Here is a 20,563-nt window from a genome sequence, read left to right on the forward strand (position 1 = left end):
CAATAAGTTTCAAAAAAAGTCTAATTTACTTTTTGACGAAGCCCAAATTACATAACTTTTGCACCACATCGTCTTTCTGTGACGTCATATTCTCCATCTCTTTTTTAGAGATTTTCTTTCCCACTTCTCCTCTCATCTCCCTCATTTTATGACGTCACAGGAAGACGACGTGATGCAAAAGTTATGTATTTTGGGCTTCGTCAAAAAGTAAATTAAAACTTATTGAAAGCCTTACTCTTCCCGTAATTCCTTTCTTTCAGGTGTCCCGAGAGAACCCTAGGAGCGAAGCCATTAATCCTTATAATAAAGTAACAGGATGTCTTTTTGTCTGTTTGTCAGTGTGTTTGTGTGTTTATGTGTATGTTTGTACCGAAGGATGGCGCCGATCGGGTTCTCCTTAACAGGGTCTTCTAATAGGTCACGAGAAGGTTTATAATCATTTCAAGAGAAATCACAAATAAATCAAAAAAAAATTTTTTACTAAGAGTCTTGAACGCAACACAGAAAAAAAATTAAAGTGCCACTAGAGGCCTCTAGAAGCGAAGCCATTAATATGTATAGAAAATAAAGATGTATATTTTAAAAGACATCAAAAATTATAGTTGGATATATTATTAAATAAATATATTAAATTTCCTGGGTCATACACCTTTATGATTATAATTTCCGTCTGGTCTAGCCATTCTAATAAATATTTTAACCCTTACTTCCCGATGTATGAATTATAGCTATACATTTCCCTATACAATAAAAATACCAGGGAATTAGAGATAGCACAATGGAGCAAAATTAATCTTCACTCAAAAGTGGTTATAGATTATAATGTAAATCATAAAACACTGCAGTGTTTAAACAAGGATCTAAAGTGATAGGACAATAGTCGATAAACAGATGTACATCCCCAACAATGATACGCAAAATTATCCCTTCTTTAAATTACAATGAATGGTTGAAACGTTTGGACACTCAACAGGCTAATTTACCGCCCTCCTAGATCCTAGATCCTAGAGATGTAGCCACTAGCATTCCTGCTTTCCATATTTTATGAAAATATTTTATTGGTCCAGACAACTCTACAAATCAAACTCTGATAAAAGTAGAATGTGAAAGTTTTCTCCAAACTCATTTCCTTAAAAGTTATTGAGACCTATTACATTCTATATCATACAAAGTGTTAATACAAAATTAGAATAGTTATTTATCACATCGTATTATAGACAGGTTACATTGGATATAAAAATGAAAAATTACAAGATTAAAAAACATTTTTGTTACATCCGAAGTGCTGAGGACCCGGGCTAACAAAACTGTTATTTATTATATGATTTTTAATTGTATCTGTATTACAATGCTATAAATAACTTTTCAGAATGACAGAGAACTGGTTCTAATCCAGCGGATATTAATCGGTTTCCAAGACGTACTGGACAATTTACTAAGCATATTTTTATTAAAAGTTTGAAATTTTTTGGGCAAAAACGCATATATATTATTTAAAGATGATTGGATGCTAAATAGTCACCGATAAAATATCTCTATTTATAAAACAAAGATTGAATTATTTATAATTCGAAACAGAAAGCATTCACCATTAAATATGAACACCTAATACTACACAACCTACCGCTTCCATTAAGATAAAATAAATTGATTGAATTTCACTTTTGAATATTAAGATATATTATTAAAGTATATTTTATCAAAGTAGGATTTAATAAAATGATTACCTAGCTAGCTAAATCCGCTAAAAATGTAATCAATCTCATACGGAATGACTGCAGACAAACAGACAGTCATCCTATTACTTTACTAGAAGAATTACCTTATGAACACCGCTAAAATTAGAATCTATCTCATACGGAATGACTGCATAGTCCCAGATTCTCTCTGGCCTTAAAAATAAATAAATACATTAGACATCCAGTTTTTTATCCCTATCAACCTACTTTCTGATTGTCTGTCACTATAAATATTTTTTTATCATAAAGATTTTGTATCACTCCCTCATTTTTTTAGTCTCTCCTATTTATTTAACAAGGATAACAACATCCATAAAAGCGAAGCCCTGAAACGGTAGGACAAACAACTTGTAACATACAAAAATCTGTTATCCAAAAGTAAAAAAGTCAGCATGTTTAAAATGGACGCAGGCACTTTCTGGTAACGATTATAGAGTTGACATACTTTCTAAATCGTACCTAACTGTCATAGGAATCATCATGCAAAGTTTGAAATCGATGGAACAATTCAATCCTGTTTAAATAACGAAAAGAGCTAACTGTCCCAAAAGAAAGGAGCGACCCTAATAATAGAAAATATTTGTCTGGATTATAATTTAGTTTTCGTAAGTTGTTTTGTCTATCTATCCATCTTTTTATCTATCTACTAAATATATACCTGGCAGTAGCCGCCCTTTTCTTTCTTCCATGTACTCTAATGTCCTCTCTAATAACATCAACGTTTATTTCAAACAAGAATGAGACAACATCCATAAGTTGCGAAGATAGACAAACAGACAAATTAAGTTACAAAGCAGATGTTCAGTTGAAATAAAGAAGAAATAGAAATAATGATATTTTTATTAACAAAGCATTGCGAACCATGCTTATCGGTACATTGTATCACCACAGAAATTGCAGTTTTCTATCTTTGACAGTTGCCGGTAAAATCACATATCCCACATAGCGTTACGAACGAAATGACAGATGGATAGACAAAGCAAATTAAAATACAATGAAAAACAAAGTTGCTCTAAGTTAAAAATCAGAATGAATAAAATGAGTAAAATCAGAGAGAAAAAAAACTTTAAGGGGAGTCTATATAACCCCTCCCCCCCCCCCCTCTTACTACAGACGAAAGTTAAATGTATTTTTTTTAATTATGAATAAACGTTATATTCAACTTTCCTGACCCATCCTTTATCAAACAGATCCTCTTCTTCATCGAGATCTAAATTATCAAACTTCTTCCTCTTCTCTGCACTCTCTTTGTCCTTGTTCTCAAATTTTTCACGGATTTTCTGAGCCACGCTGCTCGAAGATTTTCTTGTATTCTGATATTTTTTATTTATATAACAATAATACCTAAGCGTGTGCAATGGGGGTGTCAATACCCCCGTTAAAATTAAAATTGGGTAGGGCTGCCTTGACCTTTTTTACCCCCTCATGAAATACACCCTCCGTGGCAAAATATTGTGCACGCCACTGAATACTTAAATTATACAAACTGGAAATCGAGTTAGAAAATCATAAATAAAAACATTGTTGTGTCTTAAATATAAGCAAGATCTTTAAAATTTTTTCGTAACATAGAAAGGAAATGAAGTTGCTGGTTTCTTTGTATTTTCACAGTAGCTTTTAATGGATTATTTTAGGTTAGGTTAGGTTAAGTAAATGTTAATGATTACCCTGAAGGGTTAGTAAATTGGCCCCGCAGGGTTAGAGCCCCCCGCAGGGTCTAGAAATAGTAGAAAACCTACTGTGAAAATACGACGAAAGACCGACAGACATTTAGATTTAAACACTTATAGAGTAGTGTTGTTTGATTTAGTAACTAAATATTAAACAAACCAAATATCAATAAAACATTCTGTTTTTTTACAATATAAACTTACAAACATTATAGTAAATATATGTTAAAAAATTCCTGTTGGATGGTGATATTTTGTTTGTTGTCCTGTGTGTAAATCTCCTTGAAACAAAACAATTATTTACTTAAAGGATGCAAAATTGGGTTAGTACTCCCCCTCCTACTAATAACTGAGGTGGATTCTTAAAAACCTTTTGGCTCACTGCCTCAATGAAATTAGTGAGGCTCGATAAAAATATTTTTTGAAAAATCATCCAAAATCGCATTAAAATTCCACAAAATTTAAATAAAATCTTATGGTTTTTTATGCGATTATGGATGATTTTTCAAAAAAATATTTAGCGAGCCAGACTAATTTAGTTAAGCAATAAGCAAAAAAGTTTTTTAAGAATCCACCTCTGTTTAAAAAATCTCAATAGGGAAGGGTATATTTAAATTTGTTTGAGGGGGGGGAATAATTGCTTTTACATCCCCTTAAAAAAAGAAAAGGCATTAAAAAATGTTTTTTCGAAAATTTATTCGTGGTCCATATGCAATATAAGAGAAACTGCCAATGTTTTAATAGCAGGTATTGCCAAACAATCTATGATATTTTCAACCTTTAAATAAATAACTTCTATGTGCCTTGTGATGAAATGTTTGTAATGGTATTTCATAGAATCCTTGGAATTTTCTCGCATTCCGTAGAAATTTTTGTCTCCATCTCTGATGTCGACTCCTTAATACAAACATTAGTTTATAATACAAAGTAGTAGGACGTCTATCTGTATGTTTGAACCTTAAACTGTCTCGGTAACCGCTGAAAAGACGAGGCTGTGCTTCTTTGCTTTTTTTTCACAATTAAAATTTTGGCCTGGGATCTAAAAGGTTAAGGCAATTTGTAAAATATTGTTAAACACCTCCAATTTAGATAAACAAAATTAGCCTTCATATAGATCAAAATCGTTGGTGGAAAAGTTTGGACACTGATGGTTTGAGCAACCCATTCAGATTCAATAAAAGTAAAAAAAATTGTGGATGGGAATACGTAGAAGTAGATTTAAAGTGTATTTATTAAAATAAAGAATAGATTTATTGGAGAAAATAAACACAAAACCTTGTTTTATTTTGCATGATGAAAACGGTTAAGGTAAATTACATACTAGATGCACATAACAATGGGAAAAAATACTTTGAAACTGTTAATGCAAAAAAGTTTTAAAATTGAACCAAAAATACCAAAGATATGGGGAAATGTGTCAAACATATAAAAATAGCCAAAAACCTGCTAAAAGGCAGTTTGGCCGCCATTGTTTCTTTACTTAAAACGCCAGAAATTTAATTTTAATATCTTTAGCTAAAATTTTTTTGAAAATTAGACCATAAACACCAAAGATATGTGGGAAAATGTGAAAAATATAAAAATAGCCAAAAACCTGCAAAAAGGAAGTCTGACCATCATTGTTGTTTTCTTCAAATGACAGGAAATTTAATTTTGATATCTATAAGTGAAAAAATTTCGAAAATTGGACCATTAACACCAAAGATATGGGGAAAAATGTAAAAAATATAAAAATAGCCAAAAACCTGCAAAAAGGATGTCTGACCGTCATTGTTGTTTTCTTCAAATGACGGGAAATTTAATTTTGATATCTTTAACTGAAAAAATTTTGAAAATCGGACCACAAACACCCAAGTTATGAGGATAATTTGAAAAAATATAAAAATAGCCTAAAACCTGCTAAAAAGCGGCCCAACCGCCATTGATTTTTTTATAGTTAATTGTGCTCCTTAATGATAGGAAGGTTGTCAAAAAATTTCAGCTCTCTATCTTTTATAGGAGCCGAGAAAATCACTTTTCCCCCAATTCATTAATTACGGACGGACAGACGGACGGACGGACAGACGGACAGACGGACGGACATTGTGAATTATAGAGTAGCTTCGCTACTAAAAAAAATTTTATCTTACGCGCGAAAAAATATATCGTATGTTTAAACCTTTTGGGGACCAGCGTAATTTAAAATCATATGTACTCCCCTGTCCTATTCTTTTATTGTAACATTTGAGATTATTTCTATAATTGAAAAATATTTAGTGTTAGATTGCTGAGTAATTAATCAATAAAATCTTTAAAATAATAAATCAAATCAAAAAGTTCGCTTTAATATCTAAATGGAAATTGTACTTTTAGAACAACAAAATATTTCAAGTTTTAATTTAATTTTAGGTGATAAAAGATTTATCTTTTGTACTTTTTATTTAAATATTAAAAATAAGATATTAACATGTTTAGGTAAGCTAACCACACTCACACACACACACACACACACACACACACTCACACACACACACACACACACTCACACACACACACACACACACACACAGACTGTATAGTTTATTTTGTAATGTATTGAGACAAATGAAGATCAATTGAGCTAACCAAACTCACAGACTTTTTTGTAACGAGGCTACTCAATGACTTACTTTGTCCTTCTGTTCGTCAGTCTGTCTGCCGGTATTTCTGAAGGTAAACGTTATTTTTGCATTCCTATTTAAGGTATAAATGTGAAATTTTTTTGTGGAAATTCCTATGACGTATGCGCATCCAGTATATACAATGTTTTGTCCGGCGGTTTGTAAGTAGCACTTTTAGAGTCATTTAGTGTTTTCACACTAAAGATCCTATAATCTATACGCATCCAATGCACAATTTGTTAGCTGTAACTAACCAACACCTGAATAAAGCGGTTTTATAAATCTGTGCTTCGCAACTTATGTATGTTAGCATCCCTGTTTTCTCTCTCTCTATTCCACCTGTTTTATGTCTATACATTATCTATCTATTTAATCATTCATAAAAAATGCTTTTCTACATTTAGGGTCGTTCCGTGTGTCCGTAACGGGGAGCTCTGATGTTTAATTTAGCCATGTAAGAATTATTATATCGAATTAAAACTTTGCATGATAATTCAAGAAAGACTGTAAGTCAATTTAATTTTTTGGAGGGCTATTAAGCGTCATAATAACTATCCTATTGATTTATTTTTTGAAATAATGATTCCTAAGGACAATTAGGTACAATACAATAAACGAAGCATCCTTTGTTAAAGTAATCTTTCGACATATTTACATAGAATTTTATTCTAACGTATATATCTTCGTTTGTTTGGTGGTTGGAGCTGTAACTTTATTGTCAACAAAATGTTTAATAAAATATGAAAATATGTTTGTGTTATTCATTGTTAGCAACAAAAAAATTACATTTTCCCCAAAGCGTAACGAACTGTCGTTCGGACATACAAAGAAAGTTTATTATCGAGAAGTTTTTATGTTAATAATTTAATGCTAACATAAAACAGAAGTATATTACACCTATATATTAATATTTATTGTTATTGATACACTAAATAATGTTCTAATGGTCAAAATTTGTAGAGCAACTTTTAGCTTTTTTTAAAGAGAGGCTTTACTTTCATACAATGTAGCTTTCCTAGGTTAATTATACTAGTGGCTGCGCCTCTAGAGTCAAGTAGGGTTGAGCTGGATATCCGGCCATTTTAAATAACCGGCTGGATACCGGATATTGAAACTACCCGGTTACTGGCTATACGGCTGACTTCTAATGCCGGATAATCGGTTATTCGGCCGGATATCCGGCTTAAGAAATCAGCGGGATATCCGGTATCCGGCCAAAAAGAATTCGGCCCAACCCTAGAATCTAGGGGCTCCGGAATTATGTGAATATTGCATAACAATCTATAATTGGTTCATTAGTTATTGTTATCTTAAACTACAGACAAAAAAACTTACTACTTTATATAATAGGATGAGAAATAGATTATTATGATAAATCTATTTATAATTTATGTATCTTTTATCCATAACTCGGAAAAGTAACGAAAGATTAAAAACTTTTATCTCTAACTTTTAACAATTTCCCATTTGAGTCATTTAAACCATTACAAAACTTTAGAAGAAATACAAGACGAACCTCAAACTGTCCCAGTTTTGAGCAAGACGATTCCTGTGACGTCATATAAAAAGGGAAGGGGGGGAAAAATCTCTTCCCTTTTCTCCCATCTCTTTTGAAGAGATTTTCTTCCCCCCCTTCCCTTTTTCTTTCCCGAAACGTATATGACGTAACTGGAATCGTCTTGCTCAAAACTGGGACAGTTTTGGGTTTGTCGAAATACAAGAATATGAACAAGAATGTGAGTAGTTTTTTTTTTAAATTAATAAAATACAGAATAATGTTTTAGGACTTGATTATGCTTGCAATTTTATACCTTGTTGAAATAGAAATGCTTATGTTAAACATAAAAAGTATAATTATATTATTCAAAAACGAATCGAGCCTAAGTATAGAATGCTTTGCTTTTAAAATGGGTGTAATCTAAATAAAAACTAATTCAAATATCGAGAGGGAAGTTTCCAACATTTTTTTCTATTTGTGTCAACAAAAAAAAGTGTCAGATTAAAGAAGTGGAAAAATGTATGAAAGTTTGATATTAATGTCTGGAGTATATAAAAAGCTGAAGGACATATGGATTTCTTATTATATAATTGCTTTCATAGAACAAGAATTAAATAATGAATAAGGAAAACAGGAGAGAAAATTGGACTGTATATATTGCACTAGAACCAAAAGAGATATGACTACTTTTTTATTTTACGTTGATTAAAAAACTTTGGTTACTCTTATTGGATTTGACTGATTGATTCCATAATAATAGTATCAAATTTTTTCAAACAGCCATTTCAATCTACAGAATGGTAAATCACCAATGAGTACTTTCATCAATTTATCGAATAACAAAGATAATTATAGAGTAGCTTTGTTACTAGAAAGGAGCAATAACTTAGTTTTATAGCTTCCTATCAAATTATTATAAAACTAGTAGATATCTGTATTAAAAGGGGAATGGAGGCCCGGAGTGCCTAGAAAATAGCTTAGAACCATCCTAAGACTTCAATATGAAAATAAAATAGCCTTTAACTATAACAGGACATATGTGAAGCTTACCTAAAATAGAAACCCAATCGGTTCAGTGTTTATTGAAATCTTAAGCTTCAGAAAAAAATAACCTAGCTACTTTATATAATTGGATAATGTTAATAACCTCTTTTTATTTCTTCTAGAACGTCTGTGCCTTTTTCTTGATTTCAGCAACCTAAATTTTAATATCATAATATTTTGAGAGAAAAAATAACTCATATTTTGCCGGTTAACGAGTATATTTAAGATTATTATACCGTATTGAATTTCATTCATAAAAGTTTGCTGTAGCGTTTATTTAGAACAAGGAGAAATTTTACAGTATTTGAAATTATTTCAGTAAAGAGAAATGTTAGAATCAAAGCATCTCTATAAAAAAGGGTAGGCCAGTCCATCAGAAGCTCTTATCGTTAATTCAGGCATGTTAAAATTGTCCTTTCGATTTTAAACTTGGTATGATGATACCTGTTTCAGTTAGTTACAAATTTTAAAAATTTGGATTCCTAGGATAATTAGGCATAATAAGTAAGCGAAGTATTCTTATATTACCTGGTTTGTGATCTATTCTCTTCTGGGGTTTCTTCTTCTGTTTCATTTGTATGCTTCTAGATAGATAGATAGATAGATAGATTAACATGGATAGATACAGGAGCGTGCAAATAGGGGTGTATCCATAGCCCTGGGTAATTAAATGGGAGTAGATACACCACCCTTGGTGTATATCCGTATACATCCCCCTTGACAGGTGCTTACGCCCCTCTGATACAACCCCCTGACACAGTCAAGAGTGTTTATGAAAAAATATTGTGCGCTTCGCGCCCTTTGACAATGAAATTACACCCGTGTAGTTGTGTAAATTACACTCCCCCCCCCCCCACACACACATTTTGGTTTAAGGGGGTAGCAAAATCTTCGGACGCGCTTCGCGCACATCCTCCCCCCTGGCAAAACTCTGTGGACGCTTCTAAATAGATATAGATACTTACATGGTGAATTGTTTTGCTCAATGTAGGTGTGTACGGACGTACGGACGGATGCGGGTGACTCAGGAAAGGTTTCTGGTTAATTTCTTTCTCGGTTGATCTAAAAAAGAGAAAATATTTTTTTAATAATGTATTGAAATAAAATAAAGATCTATATAGACTCTACAGGGCTACCTGGCCTAAAGTATTGAACAATTTAAAGTTAAAAGTATTTTTTTTTTGAGGGGGGGGACTCTATGTTCAACAAACAACTTTAATGGAAAAACCTCGACTAGACAATGTAAATACACATAAGACAGGTACTAAATTGAAAATACAATTTATGCTCCTCTAATATTAGAACCTTGGACACTTTTGGTGTTTTTACTTTAAAATGTAGCATTGGTCAGTAGGTTTAGTTAGTACAGTGAAATTTTGTCAAGATAAAACCATGTATAAATAAAAAGTTATTATTAGAATATGGTAGATATTCGTTTCTAGTATCATGTCTGTTACTTTGGATATTGAATTTTGATTGGTTGGTTCCAAACTAGCATTGACCAAATCTTTCCACCAATATTTTTAATGTATAAACGGGTAATTTTGTTAATCACTATTGGGGATGTAATTTGTATATCAACTAGCGGCTTCGCCCTTAGCCTCTAGGGGCTTTTCCCCAAGAGGTTATCAAAAAAAATTCGTAAAAGGACCAAGGAAATCTTCAGCAAAAAAAAATTTAAGGATAAAAAAAAATTAGGGGGATTTTTTGGTTTTTTTTGGGGGGGGTGGGGGGCGTCCCACCCCCCAAGAAAATAGCCTAAAACCACCACAGGACCAGTAGGTATATTCCCTGAAGAGTAGAATCCGATCGGTTCAGTGGTTACCGAGATCTTAAGGGACCGACAGACAGACAGACGGACGGACAGACAGACAGACAGACATCATTCTACTTTGTATTATAGATATAATGTCCATTATCCTATCTCTTAAGATCCCTCATATTTTTAGTATTCACCCCACACGATTCCATAATACCTTATACTGCTAAACTAGTGTTTCACATATGTATATTGTATATACTATATTATATGCATAGTAAACATACTTCTTTACATATTTGGTGCTTCCCCACTAAGAGCTTGTTGAACCATCAACCCCCGACCTCCCCCCCCCCAAAAAAAAAAAATATAGGGCATTTTTTTTCATATGCCTGACCCCTGCGGGGTATTAACCTGCAGTGCCCTAATCCCGTTGGGGAACCTAGTAAACAATACAGCCCTAAAGTAATAAACAAACAAAGGAAAAACTCCCCTCCCCATTATTTTCAATTTATTCCAAAAATAAGGGGGAGATTCAGTGCTCAACGGGCACTTTGAAGGAATGCGCCACAGATTTACATTTTACATATAATAGGGGATATTTTATCTGAAAAAAAACTATTCTATATATTTAGTTTTATGTATTCTCTATTTTGGGAAGGAGGAGACATGCAGCTGTAAATTACACTGGTACCCTTTAAGGTTTACATTTGTTGGCTCAAAAACCTTGGGTACTTTTACTGAATTTTGATTGGTTTGTCTAAACGTTTCAGTCAATAATTTTAATCTACAATAGGAATAATTTTACTTATCATCATTGCATTGGGTATTTATATCAATTTATTTTTTAACCCTTATAACCCTGAGCTTAATATATTGATACCTTTAGCACATAGTGTACATATTAAGTAAGTAAACAAAATAGAATGGGTAGCTATATAATAAATGGAGAACAAGGATGACAACATCCATAAGTAGCGAAGCACAAAAGATAAACAGATGGATAACAGACAAGTCAGTTATAGAGCAGATATTAAGTTTATCTATTATATAATAAATAAAACCATCACCAAATATATTAGCGGTTTCTGTTATGTAAAAGAACCGCCAAAAAAAGACTTTTCCTCTTATTATAGAGTAGCTTCGCTACTAATAAGTAAAGGTAAACAATGCAAATGGGTAGCTATAAGATAAAAGGAAAAAATATACTTTTAGTATATTAAAGAACTAGTGAATCGGTGGTGCAGGCACCACCTAAAAAATTATATTCTACGTTATCTCACTTCTGAATATAAACCCTATTCTTCCATACACCTATCCCCGACTATTAACCTTTTTTCTTCCATTCACCTATCCCCGACTATTAACCTTTTTTCTTCCATTGACCTATCCCCGACTATTAACCTTTTTTTCTTCCATAGAGCTATCCCTGAATATTAACCTTTTTTTCTTCCATTGACCTATCCCCAACTATTAAACTTTTTTCTTCCATTGACCTATCCACGACTATTAATTTTCTTTTCTTCCATTGACCTATCCCCGACTATTAACCCTTTTTCTTCCATTGACCTATCCCCGACTATTAACCTTTTTTTCTTCCATTGACCTATCCCCAACTCTTAATAATTTTTCTTTCATTGACCTATCCCCAACTATTAAACTTTTTTCTTCCATTGACCTATCCACGACTATTAATTTTCTTTTCTTCCATTGACCTATCCCCGACTATTAACCTTTTTTCTTCTATGACCTATCCCCGACTATTAACCTTTTTTTCTTCCATTGACCTATCCCCAACTCTTAATAATTTTTCTTTCATTGACCTATCCCCGACTATTAATAATTTTTCTTCCATTGACCTATCCCTGACTATTAACTTTTTTCTTCCATTGACCTATCCCCGACTATTAACTTTTTTTCTTCCATGGACCTATCCCCGACTTTTAACTTTTTTTCTTCCATTGACCTATCCCCGACTATTAATCATTTTTCTTCCATTGACCTATCCCTCAATCTCTTTCTCTCTCTCCGAACCGTACTACAAATCAAGTTACTCATAAAGATTACTACGACTTTTATAGTTTCGTTTATTCATCATTTTTTAAAGATTTAATGTCCCTCTCTCTCACTTCCCTTTTCTTCCGTCTTCATTTTAATTTCATTTTTTATTTAAAACCGTATTTATAATTTTGTCTCTCTTTCTTAAAACTATTTTAGGATCCTAATGTTTTTTGTTTGAAATTATCTTCCTGAAAGGGTTAAACTATTTAGCTAAATGTTAAATTTTAGTTTAATATCTGAACACATTCGGGCGCGTCGCTAGTATCATATTACATTAAAACTTAGTTTTCCTTGATTTACTATATTATAAACTTAAATTTTCTATTTTATGAATAGAAATTTAATACTTCAATATAATTTTAATAGCATAATAAAATAAAAGATTTAATTTATTCTTCATAGAGTAAAATAATGGGTCTTATCATTCTGGTCATTGAGAGTTTATTATTGATTATTGAACCAGTATGAGTTTTTAACATCTGACTTTTGGAAAACTTGAGCTCGTTTATAGACATTTATTTCCTATATAGATCTGTCATGGATCTTGATGCAATACAGCAAGCCGTTTTGTAGATGTTAAAAATTGGAAGATTTCATTAAATAAAAGTAATCGCAAATATAAGTATTAAATAAAGTCAGTTTATCAAATATTATTTAGAAGCAAAATTATAAATGCTCTGTTACTCTATATTTGTCAATGTATGTCTGACCGTTTAGCTTCGCTTTTATGGAGGTTGCCACCCTTGTTTGATTAATTAAATTTACATTATAGGTATGAAGAAAATGCTCTAACGATAGCCTAGATCCAATATATTCGTAGACTAACTGACCGCTACAGCAGCCTGTAAAATCTTGGATTTTTGGAGATACTCGATCCCAAGATTATTTACCGTGAACTGGACCTGATCCAGTATCTAATTAATAAATTACCTTGATTTTTCTGTGTCTTGTTTATTAAGGCTTAGTGCTGATAATTTATCTTGTATAGTTGTTGATCCTTTGTCCAGAGATTTACTTTGTCTGCTGAGGGTTACATCTGGGTTGTTAGTACTGCTTCCTATAGATGTTTATAATAAACAAGGATGATCCATAAATGTAGAAACTTAAAAAATCTTGGAGGGGCTTACGGACATTGTAAGTTAACAGCAGGTTTTAAGTGGCCATAAAAATAGAGGTCAGAAATAAACAAGATAAAAAATAAGTTCTAGAAAATCACTGAAACCTTTCATATTAATATAAATTTATGCATTTTGTATCATGACCGACAGACAAACGGATTAAGTAAGTTGTATAGCAGCCAAGAAAAAAACATTTCGGTTCGGCGGATAGACAAACAACGTAGATTAAAGAGTAGCACCAATACTTACTACTGAAATGAAATAAATATAATTATATTTAAATAAACATCTTTCCTTTGCTATTAATGGATTTAGAATCTCTTACAATAGCGTCTTTGGCTGTGGCTTTTCGCATTCCTATCAACCTAAAAATATTAGACAGAATAAAAAGTCTTTCAACACACTTTTATTTACATTTTTCAAATTCATTTTGTCTGTTATTTCATGAGTCCCTAACGCTATGGGGGGTAAATGATTTTCTCGACTTTACTTGGTCCGTCGTTCTATCGGGCACACTACAAAAACATATATTTATATACTTTTTTTCTAAAAAAAGCGTGATTTTAGTATACTTTCTTATATCTTCCTCTCTTTTTATGACCACTGAACATCTGAGCTGGATCTTTAAATCATTTTAGTGGTGAGCCAGATCGGGGTGAGCCGAATTTCAGCCAATCACAGCGCGGCATTTCATAAAATGCTGTGCTCTCATTGGTGGAAAGTTGGCTCACCCCGATCTAGGTCACCACTTTAATGTTTTAAAGATCCAGCTCTGCTCTATCAGTTTTCCATTTTGTTCACCGGCTTATTTTGCTTCGCTAAGTATGGATATTGACATCTTTGTTTTAAAAGAGAACCATTATACAATAATGAAATAATTGTTGAATTTGTGTCTTTTTGACATCAACAGGGTGTTTGACAGATTCATTAAGATGTTCAATTTAAAGTGTCATCTCAAACTTTTAATTTTCACTGCATTTTAATGGATGTAATCAAGATTTTCTTAATGCATATGTAACGGGAATAAGAATTCTTAACGTAACTTTATTTTCAAAGTTCAACCATACTTTGATTTCACGACATTTAACTCAATGACTTTACCAAAATTTATATTTAGTTGTATTTGTTTATTTGTCGAGGAATTTTCGTTTTTATATTATTCAAACAAAAAAATTAAAAAGTGTTCCAACTGCTAGATACAGTGAAGATACACGTTTTATAATAGTAGAGTAGGGTAATGCCTTGGCCAAAAACAGGCAAAACTCGTTACCTGACACAGTTAGATCTTTAAGACAAAGTTTTGCCTGTTTTTGAAGAACGTACAATAAAAGAATTGGTTGATTAAGGGAAGTTTGGCAGAACAATCATGTATATCAGCAGGCAGGTAAAGTCGGATTCGAATCCGATACCTTCGCAACATTTTGTAGATAATATTCATTATAAATACCTATCTATGAACCTTAATAGATATCTTTACAGCTGTCACTGTCAGGTTTCAGGTATAACAAGGAGGGGAACTTCCAAAGATATTAAGTAATACAAAATGAGAAAAGAATACGGAGAGGTTATCTAAAGGCAAATGTTTTAATCAAGAATGAATTTATTGGGGAAAAAATCATGAAATCTTTTACATGTAATTTTATATTTTTTAATATTCATATTTTGTAAAATGACAGACATACCGACAGACCAAAGAATTAACATTTTGGATGATGATCCATTTTCACAATAGCGTTGCAGACTGATTAACTAATGGACGGACGAAGTACGAAAATGTGAAGTATAGAGTTGCTTTGTTACTAAAAATGTTAAAAGATATCCAAACATTAAATTAAATGAATGAATTTCAACTTTTAACAGACAAAAAAATATGGTCAGTGTTTTTACAGTGTGACTTGTATAATATAAAGGGAATATGTAACTTCCCAGCTGTTATTTTGCGAAGATAACTTTTTAAAGAGCTTTAATTTCCTCTGATAAAGTAATAGGATGTTGGCCTGTTTGTCTGTCTGAAGGATATCGCCAACCGCTGAACTGATCGGGTTCTCTTGACAGGGTAGCTTCTCATAAGTCCCGGGAAAGAATATAACTATTTTAGGGGAGGGTACAACCACCCTCCAAGAGAAATCGCCCCTAGAAAAAATCCCCCCCCCCCCTAATAATAAAATTGGGTTATTAAATTCGACTTTCCCCTCCTCAAATGCCCCCTAAAGGCCTCTAGGGGCGTACTCGCTAGTACATATATGCATATATTTAATATTTATCCTTTATTTTATTTTCTTCTCTATTTTAAATTTATCTTTTTTATGAACATTAAACTCTGCTAAATATCTATATTTGTCCGTTTCTCCACCCAATTTTCGGTTTTACTAATCATTGATAATCATGTTTTATATGCTATAATAATTAAAAGCGAAGCTTTTCTATAATTAGGGTCGGTCCGTCCGTACGTCCATTTTAAACATGTTGATTTTTTTACTTTTTTAACAACAACTTTTTATGTGATCTAATCATCCGATTGATCTGATTTTTAGTATGTTGATTCCTGGGACAACAAACTATTATGTTATAAGCAAAGCAACTCTATAATCAAGTCCTAAATATGTAAGTATGTCAATATACATTATTCTGTATCAAGCAGTTTTTCAACAAATTTACTTACAATTTTGCTCCGATTCTTATACATTTATATAACAGTTCAGTTCTGACACTATATAAGTGTTAATTTCCGTTTGTCCTACCGATTCAGTGCTTCGCTTTTATGGATGTTGTCATCCTTGTTATAATTACAATTTAGCTGTTTTATAGTTTTGGTAGGTTTATGTAAACTTAGCACAATGTTGAATGTCTATATTATAAAGCCCCGGGCCTCATTTTAGGTTTCATTAATTAATGTATGATATGTAACTTATATATCTATGGAATAAAAAGTAATTTATTATAGTTTTTACTTATAGCACAGCGTCTTCATTAGTAATGTTTCACTAACAAAACAAATTTCATATTTTTAAAATGTAATGATATGTTTTAAATTTTAAAACTATCTATGTCGATATTAAATCTACGGTGCTATTGTAACAGTACTCTGTAATATTTTACTGTTATTTTTAAATTTTTAAAATGTATCTCCAAGATGATATATATATTGTCAATCTTAAAGTTGTGAAATAGAGATATAATATTGTAAATGTCTAACATATACCCAGATATATAAACTTCAAAGAGAATAAAATTTATATTCATTAGAGGCAATTACATTAATACATACATACATCAAGATAGATATACTAATTGAAGCTACATGTAGCTGGGCTATATCTATCTAGGCTATTTATCAATTATACAAATGGAACATTTATACATTATTCACATTGTTACAAGGTTCATACATAATAGATAAACTAGAATAGTCAAATGCCAAATTTAATTGTTACAGGGTGTCCACTTCAAAATTCAAGGTTTTTTTCTTAACAAAAAAAATCATGTTTTATAATAAGACTTTCAGGTTTATAGCTAGGTGGGATGAGGAAAATAAAAAATAAGATTTTTGTAAGAAAGCCATAAATACATGGTTGATGTTTTGCTGATTTATAAATGATAATAGAAAGAGTTAGTCTTTGTTATAGAGAATTATCTGACAGTACTTTGATATTTTTCTTAAAGATTCTTACCACCCAGCCAAAATGTTTCTTTGAAAATGACATTATTTTCTTTGCTGGCAGATAATAATAATATAACATTTTAAGATAATATGCTAAAAAAACAATCAGCTTTATCAAAACTGTTTCAAAATTTTGTCTGGCGAAAAGAAAGTGTAAAAAATCTTTTCTTCATATAATCTTTTTATAAGGTCATTAGTTTTCAATATGTTCAATCATGTATTTGGCCATAACTTTGTCAAAAGGCTTAGAAAGCAGACTTTTTTCAACCTAAGCTTATCACACAGTTTACAAGCCTAAGTAGTCATTATCCAAATATTTTTTTTACAAGAAAAATTGATGATTAAACATATAAAAAAATGTGGACATTATTTTCTAGTTTTAGTGATAGTATTTTTTCTTAGATGATGAGTATAAATCAATAAGAGTATCAAATATACTGAGGGCAGATAAACCAAGCCAGAGCCCAAGTGCAGATCCCAGATCAACTATCAGACCAAATTCATCAAAAGCTTCAGCATAAGTATAAACAGTCACTTCATCTTTAATTCTCATTTGTACATGTGCATTGCCAAGTCGGTTAGAATATTGATCCAACTCATATAGTTTAAAACTCATGGCTTCGCATGGTGGCTTACAGGATTCTAGGACATCAACTTCCATTCCACTTATGAACTTAGCAAACTGATTATACATTTCAAGCTTCTCATCAGATATTGTAATTATTTTTCCAATTTCACAAGTTGAAGTTGAGTTGAATTCAAACCAGGGAGGCAAACAAGTATACCAATCAAGCAGCTGCTTTTTGAATGCCCTGTCAATACAGTCATCATAGCTTGAACCTAGCCTTTCATAGCTAACACAACTACTACCATCATTGATGTTATGATCATGCAGGTTTACTTCTACTTCATACAACAAACCCTCAAAGAATCCATTTTGTGTTGGTCCAAATTCAATCTTTTTGTTCTCTTTGTCAAACATTCTCAATTTGTTTGCTCCTGTTGGGTTCACTAAATGAAATGTTGATTTTTCAGTTGACCGTACACTTGTTATCTTGTTAGAATTTGTTAAATTTAAACAAAAACCATGTGGGGCAATGTATATCATTTCCAAGTATTCAGGAAAATGATAGTCTAACATGTCACCACTATTTGATGTCATTACTCTAATATTGCTGTAGTTCATGTTGAAAATCATTGATTGAATATCATGAAATGAAATATTTCCATACTTTCCATACCATGTATAATTGTCAGATTCAATCAGTTTTCCCATGGTAAATTCAGTCAAGGATCTGTAGCCAATATCCTTTGCTTTGGTATAGTTAAATTGTCCTTCTTGGCAAACATAGATAAAAGGCTTCTCTATGTTTTCAAATGATCTTGTTGACGTTTGTTGGACAATTGGTTTGGTTAGAAACTTTCTGATTGAGTTCTGGATTTGAAATATAAACATTGCAAAGGCAAAAATCTGAAAGATTCTTCTTGCAAAAGTAAATTTCATCATTTTATTAAATGATAATATTCTAAATTCTCATTAATATTAAATAGTAAACAGAGTAACTATATAATACAAAGAAAACAGTATAGCCCAATAATAGTTGACTATGACTGAGCCATAATGATATGCTAAAAACACAGATATCCAATAATTATACCTACTTAATTAGTTTTTAAGTGGGAAAAAAATATTTTTTTTGTTTGTGTTAATTACTTGTGAAAAAAATTATATTTTTTTAAAAAATATTTCTAAAATCTATATGTTAAAAATAAAAAAAAATTCTAAATCACCAACAAAATATTTTGAGAACACCCTGTTATGAATAGACAAAGTAATTAAAATATGTGTTTTTATGAAAGGCTTATATTAAATGTTATAAACAACTTGGTAGCCAAACTTGACAATAACATGATTATAATTATAAAATATACAAGGTGTTTAAAAAAAAACTGCGTTTTCCAGTTTTGGGAATCAACCAGAAGGAGCATGAAAAAAATAATTATATGTCCATATTCTCTGTAAAAATGTACATAACATTTACTAAAGGTGTTTTTCAATATCTCTAAAAATGCGGCTGTACAGAAAGGTATATGTAGGGTAAAAATGCCAGATGCTAAAACTGTGATAACAATTATAATAAAATAACTCATTTATTGTGCAACATATAGGTTGAAAAGTGCAATATTAAAGTAACAAAAGGTTAAATAAATGCAACCATTTAAGATTTTTAACATTTTTTCTTTTTTTGCTACAAGCAAAGAGCTTTTTAGGTTCTTCAGAATTTACTTTTTTCTATTTCTCTATTTCAACATCATTTTTAGTAAGGAATCTCTTATAATACTGTGCGCATTGAAGAATAAAACAAGTAACTTTTTATTTCATTTCAATATCTTTAAAAATAAGCAAGTTATCTTGGTTCAAAATTACAGCAAAAAATACTTTTTCGTTAATAACTTGATATTTGAGTAATATGTCATGTATCAATCAAAAGGGATTAGGAGATTAAAGGGGGAGGAGTGAGGAACGAACATGAAGATTTTGAATACTATGAAATTGAATTATGATTAAAGCAAGAATAAAGTTAATCATTTGTTCTGTAAAAATAAGCATATTTAAGTTAAATTTAAAACGTGATCATTAGAATATTTCGTTGGGCATGATATAATGTTGTTTTCAAGTAAAAAGAAGACTTTAGTTGAACGTTATAGCCCTAAATTCTACAAGAATAAAGCAACACACAAACATTTTGATTTATTTAAGCTCTAAAAAGCGCTATTGTTTCAAGAGATATTAAAATTCACCTATTATAAAATTTATCCATATTTTTATAGAGAATTAGAATATATAATTATTTTTTTCATACTCCTACTGGTTGTTTCCCAAAACCGGAAAACGCAGTTTTTTTTTAAACACCTTGTATGTTAAATAAATAATAATATCAAAAATAGAATTATGAATATTAATTAGGAATATTTTAAAAATAGAATGTTGTAAGTTTAAGACTTATTAAAATTCATAAGATATTATTCATATTCATAAACTTTAAATTGTTGGGGTTTCTTTTCCTTCTATATCCTTATTTATATTTCTCTTTATCAATTTCTTATATTTTCTTTAATCAAATTTTTTAGTTAGATACTTTTATTATTAAATCCTTATACTAAAGTAACAGGATGTTTGTCTGTCTGTGTGTCTGTCTGTCTGTGTGTACCGAAGGATCTCGCTAACCGCTAAACCGATCGGGTTCTCCTTAACAGGGTAGATTCTCATATGTCCTGGGAAGGTTTTTAACTATTTTGGGGGAGGGTACTACCACCCTCCCAAAAGAAATGACAAAAAAATTGAAAATTTTCTTAAAATCTGGGAGACTTCA

The 20,563-nt window shown here is 31.3% G+C and overlaps 1 protein-coding gene across 2 annotated transcripts in view; it reads right to left on the reverse strand.

The window, feature by feature from the left end:
• Positions 1 to 20,563, reverse strand: part of tok (tolloid-like protein 1 tolkin) — a 118,394-nt gene that overhangs the window by 76,177 nt on the left and 21,654 nt on the right. For both annotated transcript variants that reach the window (XM_080152366.1, XM_080152367.1), the window contains exons 8-17: positions 13,820 to 13,893; positions 13,341 to 13,464; positions 9,556 to 9,652; positions 9,119 to 9,174; positions 8,694 to 8,744; positions 4,213 to 4,306; positions 3,646 to 3,690; positions 2,907 to 3,052; positions 2,398 to 2,445; positions 1,823 to 1,892 (exon numbers count right to left, since the gene is read on the reverse strand). In XM_080152366.1, the coding sequence (XP_080008492.1) occupies positions 1,823 to 1,892; positions 2,398 to 2,445; positions 2,907 to 3,052; positions 3,646 to 3,690; positions 4,213 to 4,306; positions 8,694 to 8,744; positions 9,119 to 9,174; positions 9,556 to 9,652; positions 13,341 to 13,464; positions 13,820 to 13,893 (805 nt within the window). The remainder of the gene's footprint in view (positions 1 to 1,822; positions 1,893 to 2,397; positions 2,446 to 2,906; positions 3,053 to 3,645; positions 3,691 to 4,212; positions 4,307 to 8,693; positions 8,745 to 9,118; positions 9,175 to 9,555; positions 9,653 to 13,340; positions 13,465 to 13,819; positions 13,894 to 20,563) is intronic.

The sequence above is a fragment of the Acartia tonsa genome, chromosome 3 (genome assembly GCF_053477335.1).
Source record: "Acartia tonsa isolate MP-2025a chromosome 3, ASM5347733v1, whole genome shotgun sequence".
Classification (NCBI taxonomy): domain Eukaryota; kingdom Metazoa; phylum Arthropoda; class Copepoda; order Calanoida; family Acartiidae; genus Acartia; species Acartia tonsa.